This window comes from Lagopus leucura, unplaced genomic scaffold, assembly GCF_019238085.1.
Source record: "Lagopus leucura isolate 7727_CA_CO unplaced genomic scaffold, USGS_WTPT01 Super-Scaffold_100017, whole genome shotgun sequence".
Lineage (NCBI taxonomy): Eukaryota > Metazoa > Chordata > Aves > Galliformes > Phasianidae > Lagopus > Lagopus leucura.
The window spans coordinates 14,186,440-14,202,445 of record NW_024962271.1 but is presented as its reverse complement, the minus strand read 5'-3'; the positions used below and the strand labels follow the sequence as shown (position 1 = coordinate 14,202,445).

At 38.4% G+C, this 16,006-nt stretch overlaps 1 protein-coding gene across 2 annotated transcripts in view; it reads right to left on the bottom strand.

The window, feature by feature from the left end:
• Positions 1-16,006, bottom strand: part of NFATC3 (nuclear factor of activated T cells 3) — a 61,549-nt gene that overhangs the window by 17,439 nt on the left and 28,104 nt on the right. For both annotated transcript variants that reach the window (XM_042876922.1, XM_042876923.1), the window contains exons 4-9: positions 8,164-8,363; positions 6,969-7,141; positions 6,073-6,213; positions 4,247-4,302; positions 3,487-3,613; positions 824-1,870 (exon numbers count right to left, since the gene is read on the bottom strand). In XM_042876922.1, the coding sequence (XP_042732856.1) occupies positions 824-1,870; positions 3,487-3,613; positions 4,247-4,302; positions 6,073-6,213; positions 6,969-7,141; positions 8,164-8,363 (1,744 nt within the window). The remainder of the gene's footprint in view (positions 1-823; positions 1,871-3,486; positions 3,614-4,246; positions 4,303-6,072; positions 6,214-6,968; positions 7,142-8,163; positions 8,364-16,006) is intronic.

The following is a 16,006-nucleotide window of genomic DNA, read 5'->3' as shown; positions in this document are numbered from 1 at the left end:
ACCCATCATTAATATCAAATACCTTCTACATACCTGTTAAGGCCAGGCCTTCTGCTCTTTCAGTCACTTCAATCTGCCACTTTCTTTGAATTCCTTCTCACGCATGCCTAAAATACTCCCAACACTCAGCATCTGGTAACTGCTACTTTCCACTTGGTTTTCTAAATGAACACTGTCCAGGTATTAGAAGTTAAGGATTTTATGGTCTGGCCTTAGCATCAGAATGCCTCCCATCATGGTCCTTGTTTACAGGAAGCTGGTGAATTTCTCAAAAATGTAGCCAAAGCGGTAAGGAGAAAGCTAACAGCTACAGTGAGCAGAGGTGCTGAATGACGGCAGCTTTTCTGCAGTCTAGGAAGAGACTAAGATGGTGCCAAAATGCACATGCGGTACTTTCAGCAAAACAGCCTGCCTCTCGAAACTGGGATAGCTCCATGAAATCATGATCTGAACTACAGTTATGTATCTCAGATATTTTGATGAGTTTCACTGAAATATGCTGGAAAGACAATTAGAAGAGGCTTCAAATTAATTCCCCGTAGATAATGTGTAAATATGCAGGAATTAATTCTCTGGCCTTGTTTTATGACTAAAAACAAAGGCTGCAGGCAGACTGTATGCTAAGCTAGTTCAACAGTATGACTACTATTAGTTTTAAATAAGTCATTGCTTTGGATGCAAAAATATGACTGCATTTTTATAGTACAAATATACTTCTGTGAAGAGGAGTGTGATCTAAACAAAATAACCCTTTCCTTCAATGAGTTTTGGTTTAGTGTAATTTGTAATTATACCCTAGTATTAAACTATTAAATCCACTTACCGTCATCCAGTGTGATGTCTTGTAGTCCTATCTGAAAATTCAATTCTCGATCTTCAGGTTCTGGTTTAATGTTAATAGCTGCCCCATCTGGTGAAAATGGAGATGAATCGCACACGGGATGGTGCACTAAAGATGAAGCTGCATTAAGACCTCCCAGTGCAGGACTATGTGCTTGAGGGGAGTGCTGTCCCGACTGACTTACAGTGGCTGGTGGGGGAGATGAGGCAGGTCCTGAACTAGGAGATTGGTAAGGCATAGGTTGTAGCTGGGGCGACGATGGTCCGGACAGCGGTGAATGGACCAAAGGATGGGAAGCTGTTGGGGATGGGGAAGTGGACGCTGGGTTTGTAGAATGGTATGGGACTTGCTGCAGCTGGGGAGAAGACTGCCCTAGGGAGCGACTCATTGCAGAAGGGACGGAGGCCTGCCCGGCGCTTGGGCAGTGGTATCCCATCGACGGCAGGTGCGAAGATGACTGTCCTGAATGTGCTGAGCGTGCTAGCGGGTGCCCTGCTGCACTCGATGTTGACACAGAACCTGGATTTGAAGAATGGAACGGCATTGGTGGTAGAGCTTGGCAGCTAAGATTTATCAGATGAGGTACAGCTGTGTCTTGCTGAAATGAAATAGCATCAAATCCTTGGCTGGAGGCAGAGTTCATAGGAAGACCAGACTGTTCGTTGTACACATCACTGGACTGCATAGGCTGATAGGAAGGCCTCACAGGAGGTGGTGATGTTACCTGAAAAGACTGAACCACAGCAGGGGACAAAACGTGACACTCTTCACTTGGACTAAGGTTTCTACCTTGCATATGCGACAGGTGGGATACCGCTGAGGTCACCATTGCTGTATATGGTGGTTGAACTGGACACACAAGGCTCCTGGGTGATGTAGACAGTAAATTGTCATGAGGATGGCCTTGCTCTGGTGAAGGCAACTGAGTTCGAATAGAATGTAGGCCTTGGACGTTGCTCGTGTGAGGCAGTGCCAAGGATGGAACAGTAGACAAATCCACCTCATCTCTGTGCTCTTGCTTCATTATAACTAGAAAAAGTAAAATTGTGTATTACAGTTCCAATTCATTTTCATCCTGCGATAAACGCATACGCACTGTCATTTAACAACCATGACAGTACTGTTAATATCCTTGTTCTAATTTCCTTTATCCTTTTGCTATGCTTTTATTTTCTTTGACTTCAAGAATTAGCACTACGGGCATAAAGAGAGAAGAATCCTCCTAGCATTTATTCAAAGGCAGTTTTCTCCTTTCTGAACTACCCTGTATGCAGTGCATGGCTCTTATTGCAACCCAGCCAGTAGTACCTTCAAATGATACAGCTTACCAAGGGTGTGTGTGCAGGGGCTGCTACTAAGCTCTGCAGTCTTATCTGACTGTTTTAGTCAGATAAGAGTTCAGAGTGAGGCACAAGGAAAAAGCAAATGCTTTTTTTTTTTAAAACAGATACCACTTTTACTTGTCTCTTTTTTTTTTTTTTTTTGAAGCCAGAGGTAGGCTCAGGAAAAGATACAGATTTTAAGAACAAACAGTAGAAAAATACTGGCTTTTTTAAGGCTTGGTTGCTGTTCTACATTTTACATTAATGCTGAAGTGTTAAACATATTAATAAATGGGTGTTTAAATGCTTGTGCAATTACAGCTGCAGTTATAAGTAGAATAGCTTCTTATTGAAGCAGTAGGTTTCATTACTTCATTCCACTTTGAATATGCATCACAGGATGCATCTTAGATGATATTTTTGTAATTATCTTAGGAGCTGATATTCTTAAGAATAGCAACAGCTATATTTGATAACACAAGAAATGTACACCTAATGCACAACTTACTTAGGTAATGTTGCTCAAATTATGCACAAAGTCTGTATTTTTACAGAACAAGCAGCAAGCAGAGCTTATTTAAATGGTGTAAATTAATGGAAGCTTTCTTTGCCAGCATACAAGTTATCTTCAAGAAGATTGTTTCAATATTCATAAAAAAGACTCCGTTAGGTATCTGACCTTAGGTCCTCCAAACAGCAGTAAAGGATCGGGACTCATCGTTTGTCCCCTGTAAACTATGACCACTCTCAGTGGGCACAAATTTCTTAATAGCAAGGTAGTGGCAGGCAAAGCAGGAGGCGCTGTATATCTAGTATTGTCTCGTGCCAAACATAAAGGATTAAGACTTGTTTTGTTTTTTTTAACTGAAACATGGTTTTCACTTCTGTTCAAATTCAAAAATATTATCTCAGAAAGGGCTGCAATATGTCTGGGGGGAAAAAAAAAAATTTCAGATATAAGGAAAAGAAAGAAACTGTTTTTGTGGATATTTGGGAGGGAAAAAAAACACAGAACCATATGCACAGAACCTGATATTCTGTGACCTCACTGCCCTCTCTGTCATCACTGGTTAATGAGAAGCAAATTCTGAGACTTATAGTCATTCTCAAAAAATGGTAAAATGCAAATTATTCTGTAAAATGTGTAACAAAGAAGTAATTGGCTGTAGTTGTAGCACTGTGGCTTATTACTCTAAATTTCAGACTGTTAAAGCTAGTCGCATCTACCTGTCAAAGGTACAAAGACTGTCCAAACTACTTTCAAATGTTTACCTTAAAAAATATATATAAAATGCAGCTTTTTACTTTTTTTACATTTAGTACCTGGTGTGTAAGTAAAACGCTGAGATTGGCTTTTTTTCCTCTTGCCATTGCAGAGATAAAACTGCACCTGAACTGCAGCTGTAATAGTTTTGTTGTGGTATGGTGGGATTTCAAGTATGATGTTTGCCTGCAAGAAAGTTTTGAAGAAAAAGTTTTACATATTAAATGCAAATGAAACTGCTATTATCACAGAAGAACCGAAACAGTTTAACAGTAAAACTAAAGCAAACTGATATTCCTCAACAGATGAACTTCAAATTTATGCCAATATTACATATCAAAGCAGCACTATTAGCAAACTGTAAACCAGAGACTTCTTTTCTTTCCTAAACCGAAGCGTTCTGAAGGTAGCACTGGTAATTAAAGAGACACTTGTAAATGATGCTTCATTTGGCTGCCAGTGCATAAAATACACCAGGAGTCAAAAAGAATTGCACTTGGGCTCACTCAAGCTTGAAAGAAAGATTCTAATGCGCTGGAAATTACTTGTCATCTTACAGAACTTATTTTCAGTTTTCTTTCTGTCCAATTTGAATTTCTTTTTGCAATGCTTTCTCAAGCACGCTACTTCCAGTTCTTTCAGCACATCATCTTAATGGCTACTTTAAAGAATCAAGGCAATTTAGAAGTCTCCAGTTGTCTGTCTGAATCAGACAATATCTGCTTTTGCTAAACAAAGTCTAAATTTCAGAACAATGAAGAGGAGTAGATCCTCACTTTAAAACATAATTTCTAAAGAAAGAAAAAGAAAGTTTCTCACCCCTTGACACTTTTCCCTAATTATTTTCCCTTCTACCTCCCACTGAGGTCGTCCATCTGTTGGGAGAAATTAACAAAAAATTGAAGCAAAAAGCATCTTCTACAATCCTTAAATACTTAATGTTAAATACTTGAGAAGTGCATTTACTGTCAGTCATAAAACAGCAATTCTGTGAGATACATTTTAAACAGATTGCACTGCATAGGGATTCTTTGGAGTTTAAGTGCTGCAGTCACTGAAGCTGAATGTTGTGTAAGATTCTGCATTTAATAGAACCTGATTACAAACAGCTGGATCTGGCTCTAAAGGAGGCAGTGTGGTTGGAGGGATTTTCTTTTTCCCAACTGATTTTTAAAAATGAAGGTAAATAACTAATACTGCTTAGGATTATTCAAACAAACATGCTGAAGATTTACAGGTTCAGTCACCATGTGAGAAACAATATATACCATAGCTGCCTGTACATATCCAAAGGTTATAAAATGAAGACAAATACGTGCTGCAGAACCAAAAGGCCCTGTAGTTCAACTTTGGGCAAGCTGTCTGTGCTGTGAGGGAAGTCACCGCACCTTGGCGAACATCCTCCTGGTTCTGACCTAGCACAACCTGCCACCCTTAATCTACAGTCCAGCAGCAGTGTTTCCTCAAAAGGGCTTAAAAGTACAACCTGAAAAAATGGATATCAACATATACCATACATTAAAAGAGCAATTCATGCTACATTTGCCAATTAAAAAAAATCACCACACTTCTACTTAAATATTTAAGGAAAACAAGGATGTGGCAGAATTGGACTTAGCTGCAACCCCTTAATTTACTTTGTTTAGTGATAACACAGGTGCACACGTTACATATACACACTGCTCCAAGATGCTGAATTATCCAACATTTGAACAAGTGAAATTATCACTGCTGGAACTGGAATACCGGTTTCAATTTTTCAGGAAAGAGTAGCAAAGATATTTTTATAGCATTTTTGAGTGTCGAATTCCCCAGTTGATGTAGTTGCATTATTAAACAAAATTTGTTATGCAAATAGTAGGTATTTCTGGAAAATGACAAAACTATGGAAAAAAAAAAAGGCTTAACTCCAGCTAAAAAGCAAAATTCTTCTACTAATTTTCCACATTAACATCTGTTACAGACAGTTCTTACATCACAAATGTAACTTCTCAGTGAATTTTCTACCTATATTTGAGACTTGCAGGAACTGAGCCTGTATGTTTCTGAGGCAACCACCAAAACTAAATGAGCCCTTAGACTGCAACTCTGAAGAATCAGAGACTGGGTAAAAAATTCAATTTTAATATTAGGTTTTGTGATATACATATTTAGTCATGTATTTTTAATACATTTATTGAGATATATTTTAAAATTTTAACCTAAAATAACAGGAGAGTAAGCTAGTGCCTTTGAAAAAGCTCTGATTGCAACCAAAGCCTCGAAGCAGAATAAATAATTAAGTTCCACGTAATGATAAAACATGAAGTAACACCAAAAATACCAGTGAAAACCAGTACATTTCCATTAGTTCCCATTTTCGTTTCTCACCTTTTCTTGTTATATCAAGAAGAAAATAAATGATATGATCTATTAACTGCATCCTTTCTCAAAGCCAGTTCTGCTGCAGCTGTCTTCCCGAATCACAAGCTCTGTTGTCAGCAATCACTGCCAACCACCTATAGATCACTGCTCAAACTCAAGTTTCAAATTCCTACTTCAGACTTCATTTTGTTATTTTTAAAAACATCCTTTCTTCCTAAAATTAAGCTCAGGTGCTGTTTGTTTGTTTTGTTGTTAAGGAATAAAAGGAGGGAAGCATTTACCTTGTCCTTTTTCAAAAAATATGATTTTTGATTCTGGAAGGAAATTAGATCCTGTTACCACCATTTCATGGCCTCCATTGACTGAGCAACTATTGATGCTGTACTTCTCAATCTGAGGAAGTTCTTGAGCAGATCGCTGAGCTTTAAAACAAAAGGAAGAAGAAAAACATTACTCACAGTTATCACCATAGCAGCAATTCTCCTATGGCCCTAAACTAAAGCACTGCAGTAGAAACTAAAAGTCACCTATAAGTATATACTTGTATATATTAAATTATACATTATATGTAAGTATATAAATTGTGCATAATTTAACTTGTTTGTTCTATTTACCTAATTTCAACATAATTATTTTAACAAACAATAAGCCATTAAACCCAACAGATTCTACTGTTACAGCAAATGCAATTTTCAAGTTAGGAACAGTAAGTTAAAAAGTACTTTAAAAGCTACTTTCTTATTTGATACGTTTCCTTACTGCCAGCATTTAAAGACATGAACTTCCTACAAGTTCAGCTGCTCATTAGGTATTGCTGTAAAACAACAAGTAATGGCATACAGACTGTTGTAAATGAAAGGTATCATTTCTTCCTAAAACAAATACTTTCACCACTGCCTCCTTCTGCATACAGGAGCTTCTTAAGCTGATATTGTGTGACTGCAGTATTAGGTTTAAAGCTTAAAACACTGCTCCTCAGAACCTCCAGGTTACCCACTGCTAAGTACCATCCTCAAATAAACAGGTATCATTTTTTCTTAATTAAGCTCCTTACACACAATACTTTTCACACACAATCATTACAGATATTCTGACAGTAAATGTCATCAGAATGACATTATTACAGACACGTGCAGGAAACATGAGTATGAATTACATATAGTTAAAGCAATCTTACAGCATTCAACAGGTATGGAAGCAGTCTGCAGAGATAAGACTTTTCCACTAGGCTGTGGGATGTGAACACGAAACACGAGTCGGACTCTGGTGTTCTTTCTTCCAATATCTGTCTCTCCCTTGCGGAGCTCAATATCTGAATTGCGAAGTTTCAAGATACCCGCACAATCGATACTGGAGGGAGGTGAGGAAGGATGGATTAGAAGAGAAATGGAAGAAAACAAGTCAAACTTTTGCTTACGTATACTCTGCAAGCCTTTCTGTTAAAGAATGAAGATGATGCAAATTTTCCAAATGTTAGGCTGTTTTAAATGTTTCCATTAACAGATGTTAGTGTCAAATGTCAGCAAATTTTATATATTCTGCCTTACAAACACCTAGCTGCTGCTTTTTTCAACCTCTGGTGTTATTCAAAGCAAGCTGTGTAACACAGTAAACATTTACAAGGATGATATTTAGTTCAGCTTAGGAAGAGAGAATGACAGAACTGCAGCTGTCACGTCCCAGCTTCCGTTCCCTATGGTTATTGATTATTCACATAAGCCACACAATACTTCAATCAAATAACGCAGAAGCTTCTGAAGACTGTTACTGTGATTCCAGAGCATTCAGTGGAAGAAGCCTGAGATCTGTAACTTTAGGAAATCTAAGCTGGCCTTAGGAGTCTCATTAGAAATAGACAACAAGCTACATTAACAAATAGCTGCTTCGCTCACTTCATGGACTCCAGGCAGAACAGAGCAGTATAACTGTTGCTGAAACTAAGCAGTATTAAACTATTATTTGGCACATTCTATCTGTCAAGACTGTTTAAAAAAAATCTGTCAAGCTCTGTTAAAAAAAAAAATTTAAGAGAAAATGTCTGTCAGGACATGAGGAGTCAGACAACCACGTTACTGAAAAACAAGCAGCTGAACTCTACCAGCCAGTTATAGTTCACATGCAATTCTACAAATGTGGGGTCATACATATGTACAGATTAGATGGAAAGTATAAACCCCCAAGTCGTTCATCTTCCCATCAATCACATGAGCTTCCTTGTTTCCCTGCTTCATTACTTCTAACATTACCTGCAGACTTATTTCTGAGCGCTGACACATTTATCACGAATCATAAATATGCTGTTTTACCAAATGTTCCTTTAGCACAAATGGGAAAGAAAAAAAAGACATATCAGCTCAAGAGCTGCAAAGTACCTGGCTGACATATTATTTTCAGGAAGAAGTGGTATTTCCAAAACTTTTGTGCTGGCAATGATTATCTCCTGACTTGCTGTAGCAACAGTTTTTCCAGTGATTCGGTGCACCTGGTAAAATGCATGAGGCCTTAAGTAGCGATCATCTGCAGTTCCGATGAACATCTGCAGGTTTACAGGCTTTTCGCTGTAGCCCAGGAGCTGATGAAAAAAAGGTGCATTTAAACATTAGTTCATTTTTCTGCATTTGTGTGAAAGAGCAGTACTTAGTTTGCATACTTATTCAGTCTCCTGTGTTTGGGGTTTTTTGTTTGGTTTTTTTGTTTGTTTTTGTTAAGAGTGGGAGTGTGAGAAGAAAGAGAAAGGAAGCTGTTTGGAATTTCTGTTTCTATTGTTCTGGGCTGAGCAACTTCTGGACCATTACTACAGCAAGGGAACTATTGGAAGGCAAAGAATTCTGGATTCTGCTGTCCCCAGATCTCCCTGTACCTTTGAAAGGCCAGCCCAGTCCAACTTCTACCACAAAACATCCATAACTGAACTACACTGACTTCAGCTCTGAAACTCAAATTCTGCTTCCTCCTTGATTCCAGCTACCGTCAGCAACTCACCTGTTTGCAGGCAAGCAGAAAAACAGATGTAATAATGTTAAATCAAAAAGTCACATCTTCTTATAGCTTGATCAATCCTTACCTCTTGGGATCCTTGTTACAGTGAAGGAAAAGTACCTGTCACTAAAGGTACACAAAGCTTAAAGTCACAGCAACTTTTATTAAATGCAATATTCTGTCCTATAATTGACTAATTTCCATCAGGTTTCTTAAAGGATTGCATTTATTTGCATTTATATACGTATTTCTACTGCTGATAGGCTTATATTCTTTCAAATATGTAAAATCTTTTTGCTCTGACTAGAGTATGAAAAGCTAAATTCAGAAAAAGAAACCTAAAACCTCAGTCACCAACAAAAGTCTAGGCTACCAGAGTTGATATCCATGTAAATAAATGCAATATTGAAGCATTTACTGATGTCAAAGTACAGACAAAGCTGCTGTGACCGTCAGTGTTCTGACAGGTTTCTTGCCATGCATTTGTTAAGTCACCCATAAACTACAGCAACACAAACAGCTTGCAACATCCTTCTCTTATCATCCCACTGAAAGTGGGACAGAGGGACTCATATTAATTAAGGATAATTTCCTTTTAATACTTGATGCAAGACTCCATCTTTACAAAATATTTTGCTGTAATACCAAAACACTCTTTGAACAAATCTCCACTCTTTTAGAACACTTAAGTATTCTTTACACGTTATTCACTCTAAGTACATATATTAATTTAGCATTTACAGCAGCCACCTTTTCCAAAATTCTCAACGCTGTGACTCCACCATCCTTTTTCCTCAGCTAAAATTCAGTCTTAACATGATGAAACACAGGCTGAACGTGAGCACTGTGGAACGTATTCACTCTTAATACTAGGCACTATAAAAATTACAAGCCAGACCTATTCAAAAACTTGAATAACTTCCAAGCAGGGTCACTGTGACAAAGCTGACTTCCAATTAAAGCTATCTCCACCTTCTTTAACAATGGATACACACATAACATACACACAGATACATACACAACAGTTCTAGAGATAACAGCAGTGACACTCAGACTTGTAACACCGTGCCAGCCTGCCAGCAGAGACCGTACAGAAGCCTGCACAGAGCAGGAGCTAAATTCAGTGAAGCAAAGTACATCTGGTGCTGCAGGGGTACAGCCTCCCAGGCAGCATGGCTGCTCCACATGAGCACTGCTCAAATCTGTTTCTAACACTACTTCCATTATTCCTGAGTTCGCCCTCTATGCTTGGCTCACATATGCTATGGAAGACACAGGGGGCTGAGTTTCCAAATGTTATTCTGCAAAGTGTTCTGGAGGAAGGGAAAGAGGCAGAAAAGACAAAAAAAAAAAAAAATATCCCCATCCCACCAACAGATTAGTTACATATCAGCAAGTTATCAAGAGCACTTTCTGAATGATGATCTTGTAATACAAACTTTTTTATGCATGTGCTGTACTCCTGGTTCATATATACCAGATTAACCAACAGATGAATGTGAAACTGAATGCTCCAACAACATTGCAAGGAAGAATGTTATAACGAAACAGAATGCACTCATACAATAATTTAGAGAAAACCTATGCACGTTACGAATCAGAAACATATAAATCAGGCTTCTCATGATTTAAAGTGTTCTATAATAACATTAACATAACCCCTAAGAATTTCATACACACTGAAAAGCAATAAAAGCTTAAACCAATCTCAAAAGAAAAGCAAACAAGCTTCCCTCCACCACCACTGAGCTGTGTTAATCAGACACTTACATTACGGCCTCCTCATGCACTGCTGTAAAGCACCTGTGGTGAAGGCTGTTAAAGGCACTGGAATATATATGGTTAGGCAGAGTAATAACATGCTGGAAAACTAGAAGAGCCTTCATAAAATTTTACTTTTCCATAAAGTGATTTACTGTGTTTATTTCATGTTTAAAATTAAAAGAGAACGTGAAAAGTAAACAAAATTAAACTACAAATATAAATAATGTCTACAAGTGAGTGTGACAAGTAAGCAAGCAGTGGCAAAGTAAAAGAATAACCTTGTCTCCTACACTGCAGTGTAATTCTGGGCCTGATCACAGAAACAGGAGCTACAAAGAACCAAGGAAATATTTTTTTCTAAGTAAGCAATGAGCAGCTTAAGTGTTTTCATATTTAAACATCATGTTTCCAACAGCAAAAAAGATGGCAAACCTTAATTGCCTATGGAAGCTGTACACGTGGAGCTGAAACTTTTGGCAGCTGGAGAGAGCTGCTTTAGATTTTAGCACTTTCCCTTCTCTTGTCTAGGTATGCATTACAAGGATTCCACAAGAGTACACCAGTCAATTTACACAGCATTGTTAATCAAAGAGAAGATGTTGTTGGGGGACAGTGAGTCAAAGCGTTAGTAAAAAATGAGATGAGATCTTGTGGAAAAGATGCCTGCACCTCATTAGTAAGAAGGAAGCTGGAGACTACTGGGGCATAAAATGAACTGTTTTACAGTGGTGGCAATCTCCAGAGCCTGCTCAGCCTGCTCAATGGCACACTTCTCTTGCATAATGTCTTTCTGAGGAAGTTTCCCATCGTATCTATCTTTGTAGCATTTTTTTGGTCCTTCAAAAAGGCCAAGGTAATATTAAAGCAGGATGGGTTAGTCAGAAACAGCAATAGTTGTCTCCCAATTACATTCCTGCAGTATCTATGACTGTGATTCACATTCACGTTGTGACAGGAACAGCTACAGATCTCTAATTCTGGTTGAGAGCCGTTTTGCATTTAAAGCACAAGTTCCCTTTTATTCACTAAATATGATATTAATCTCCCTTATTTTTAGGCCTGCAGATCACTTCCAAAGACGTACAATCCATACATACTGTGGATTAGCTACTCTTTTTACGCTGCTTTGGTTTATGGTCAATACTAAGGACAGTCCAGTGGAATTAATGCTAATTGCTACTGCTTCTGAAACTAAATGATGGAGCTAAGGTCTAACGTAAGTCCCAATACAGTATCACACTAACAACAGAATTCTGTGAGCATGAAGATTATTTCTTTTAGAGAATCATTCATGACCCTCCTCCTGAGCCACATTCTGTGCCTAGCACAACATGAACGTGCAATTAAAGACAGCCTATTTCATATCATTCCTGAGAACACAGAACAATGCTGGATTACTTGGTTAATTTATCTTGAAATACTCCTACTTCATTTCACTGTAGTTGTATTCAGCAGTACGCAGAAGAGCATGAATGTAACATCAGTACAAGAATAAGCCTGGTGACAGCAAGCCTAAGATATTGTGATAGAACCTCTGTACCTTTACACCCACCATCCTTGGTCCCCACTGGAGACTGGATTACCAAGGAATCTGAACAGACCAGCAACATGACAAGCTCTCCCCAAAGGAAAGGTGGCATCTGGATCCCGAATCACCATTGTTGATGCAATAATACAGGTTTGCTATCCACAATCAAATTCACATTATGAGAAATGACGTACTTGGAAATTTAAAACACATTAAACTACAGCTTGGTTTTCATTCAAAAAATGTTGACTCTTAGAAATGTTGACTTGGTGACAGTGGAGTTAGTTACACTTCCTTCCTAGCTCATCTTAGGCACAATACTGTGTGGTAAGCAGCCCAAACATTTAAGTTCAACAAAAAACATGCCATTTTTTCTTCAATGAAAATACCTACGTAACTTAAGAAAACACATATAATGTTCTGTTCAAGTGTCTAGTGAAACTCTGGTACCTGTTATTTGAGCTTACTGTAGTAGATAACCCATGATTTGTACAGCAAGAACATAATGTTTCTGTAGAGATTATAGGTATCAAAACTAACCTGTTTTACAAACTTCTGGTCAGTGCTGCAGAACTGCTATGATGAAGATCCACTACAATAAATTGCTACGATATCAGCCTACGTGAGCTTCAGTCACGGGTCATTCACAGAAGGACTAACAAAACCAAACTTTTTGTTTGTTTTTCTCCCCATGCACATCAATGGAATAAATGTTGGAACGCACACAATCCTACAGCTGTGTGCTACAAAAAAACATTATTTTTAAAAAAATATACCACTTTCCCAGGAGCAGCCAGCAGTGTGCTGCAGCCAGCTAATAAGTTACTGTGTACTGTCACTACTGACCTCTAGAAACCCTCCTTTGTAACAGAATACTGATACACCACCCACTGCTTTGCAGAGGAAACTCAGCCAAGTTGCTTTTGTGTTTCTATATCGTTTCCATAGCAAAGGTCAGTGCATGCGTAAGTTAAACTAAAGCTGGAAGGCTAAAGACTGAAGGTCACAACAGGATAAGCCAGAAGAGCCTCACGCCAAAGCAGTTCCAGCCTCATTAACTACGCTGCACACAGTAAACTCATGCAGGTCAATAGTTTGCAATTTTTACCAAGTAAAAAGAGAATATGTTAATGAGACATTTTCAATCATCAAGATCAAAATAACTAGTTATTTCTTCCTTAATGGTCTCATGACAGCTGGATGCATTGCAGAGGTGTCTAATTCCTTAGAGCAACCCCAAAGTTACACAGTAAGGTCAACAGAGGAGAAAAGGTCCAATTATATGAAGGCAAGAGGGAAAGGAAAAACAAAGCTGTTTTCTTGTATTAGGTATTTTTACTTTCTACAACTGTATAAATAAAGACATGGAATAATTCACCATATCTAAACAACCCGAGAAGAAAGGAACTTTTACTACGCAAGTTTTACTTTACTTTCAAACAGCTGTTTACCAAACAAAACCTGCCAGAGCTCCCCACAATAATATCATAAGGAAAAAAAAAGCCTCTGAGATATTTTGTCCTTGGAGACAATGGAGATGGGACCAACAAGCTTGGCATACTCTGGCTAACATTACCCAAGAAGCACTGAAGCAACAGAACGACTAACACTGGTGGTGCAATTTCCAGACATTTATCAACAGTGGCATTTTGAAAAGCTTGAACTGACCTATATGTACAAAACCAAGAAATTAGTTCAGGGAAACTACTGAAAAAAAATATCAGTGACTACAATCATCACCTCGTTGGCCTTGCAGAGGTGCAGAAAGGGCTCACCTATGATCTCCTGTGGACTGTTCACATGAAATGGGAGGCATTCATTGCAAGGGAACTCCATTCAGATTTCTCTGACAATACCCCAAGCACCAGCTCAGAAAGACTTAGTGCATGGGAATAGGTTATTTTTTAAATTTCATTCTGAGTCCACAAAGCTTTTAATGTTACAAGAAGTTAAATTCCTGATTTTAAAATTAAATGTTAGAAGAAAACATCTACTTCCTCTTCCTGAATTGTGGTACTATTATCAATCAGCTGATTATTTGATGTAGGAAGGAATAGCATGCACATCAGAAAAGAGTCCTCCTTCCTCGTCTGCTAACAAATTTGTTGAGTAGACTAACTTAAAGATGTTATAATAATACAGACCTCTGGGATTCAGAATAGATAAATTAGAAATAATGAAGTATGAAAGAGCAAAAGTTAATAAACTACTAGACTGTGGCACAAGTCCAGATTAAAAGCATTCTGAAGGTCATCACAAAGACGAATGAGTCCTGCAAAGGACCAAAACAAAACTGCCAGTGCATTACTGGCATATTACCATATAATCATACAATGTACTGAACATCCTTCCAGTTTAAAAAGCTAGATTTTCTGTTTCTGAAATTTCACACACACTCGCTGCTTGCAGATAATTTGAAACTATTTTAATACGAATTTCAAGCATGTTTTGAAGGGTATTTTTCAGCTCTGACTCTTGTGCCATTCTATGCTACTAAAGAAAGGAAAGCAACTCATAGTTAAAATAGCAGTAGAATCACAGAATTGTAGGGGCTGGAAGTGACCCCTATAAATCATCGAAATCCAACCCCCTGCAAAGCAGGCCTCCTACAGCAGGACGCACAGGTAGGAGTCCAGGAAAGTCTTGAGTATTTCCAGAGGAAAATCCACAACCCCCCTGGGCAGCCTGTGCCAGTGCTCCATCACCTTCACTCTGAAGTTCCTTTGCATATTGGTGCAGAACTTCCTATGCTCAATTTTATGGCCACTTCCCCTTGCCCTGTCCCCACAGCCCGCAGAAAAGAGGTTGGCCATGTCCTTTTGACTCCCACACTTAAGATATTTATAAACATTAATAAGATCACCTCTCGGTCTTTTCTCAAGGCTGAACAGACCCAGCTCACTCAGCCTTTCCTCACAGGGGAAATGCTCCAGGTCCCTTATCATCTTTGCGGCCTTCCAATGGACACTCAACTTCACACATTGCAGAACTGCTAGCTACATCAAACCAGCCATCACAATACATGCCGTGTTCAGTTTGCTCTATGCTACCCAAAAAATAGCATTACTTCTGATCTTCCAAATTCCAGTGCCAAATTATGCGATGGACAGTTTTCCAGATGAGCCTTTCAGGGAAAGCCTTTGTAACTTACAGAAAAAGCATGACCTGGCTTTGGGAAAAAATGATGGTTACTTTTCTACATCTTAGTAACCACACCACACAAAAACCAGACAACTGCCATTACTGATCCAGTATGCCACATTACTTTTTTTTTTTTTCTTTCATATTCAAGCATTTTCTAGATTGAGTATTCAAACATACATTAGATGCATCAGTGTAATTTTGCTATCTATCTGGGGGATTCTAGAGCAGATGTTTATATAGTCATGTATATCTGTTCTTAGAAATATATTCATGTCTAGAATCTCATCCAAAGGTCACTGCTTTGTCCAATACAGCCAGTTACATGATTCACACAGGTTGACACTTACTTACCTTCTCCCTTCTACATATATTTGCAGGTTACTGTTACCAAACAATACTGAACAATTAGAGCTGGGCTGCAACCTGTCTTCTGGTGATGTACAAGTAAGGGGAAGAATTCAGGACAAATAAAAAAGCATTAGAATTGAAAAAAATGAAGACAGAAGGAATGGGAAAGGTCATGAGACACACAGAAAAACCATGCTGTTTATTGGGCTGTGAGAACAACAGGGAGAATCCTGATATAACGCCTGTTACTCAAGAAGTTACATGAACTGGTTGCAAAGCACACTTGAAAAAAAGTGACAGCACAGAATTACAGGCCAGGAAGCAAACGCTCATTTATGTGATCTTTCATTAACTTCTTGGACCATCTCTGACATTTCTCAGTTAGATCCTTCCATGTAGGTTACAGTTACAGCATACATGCATTCAGGCAGAGTTCGACAGGCTTTCAGAGG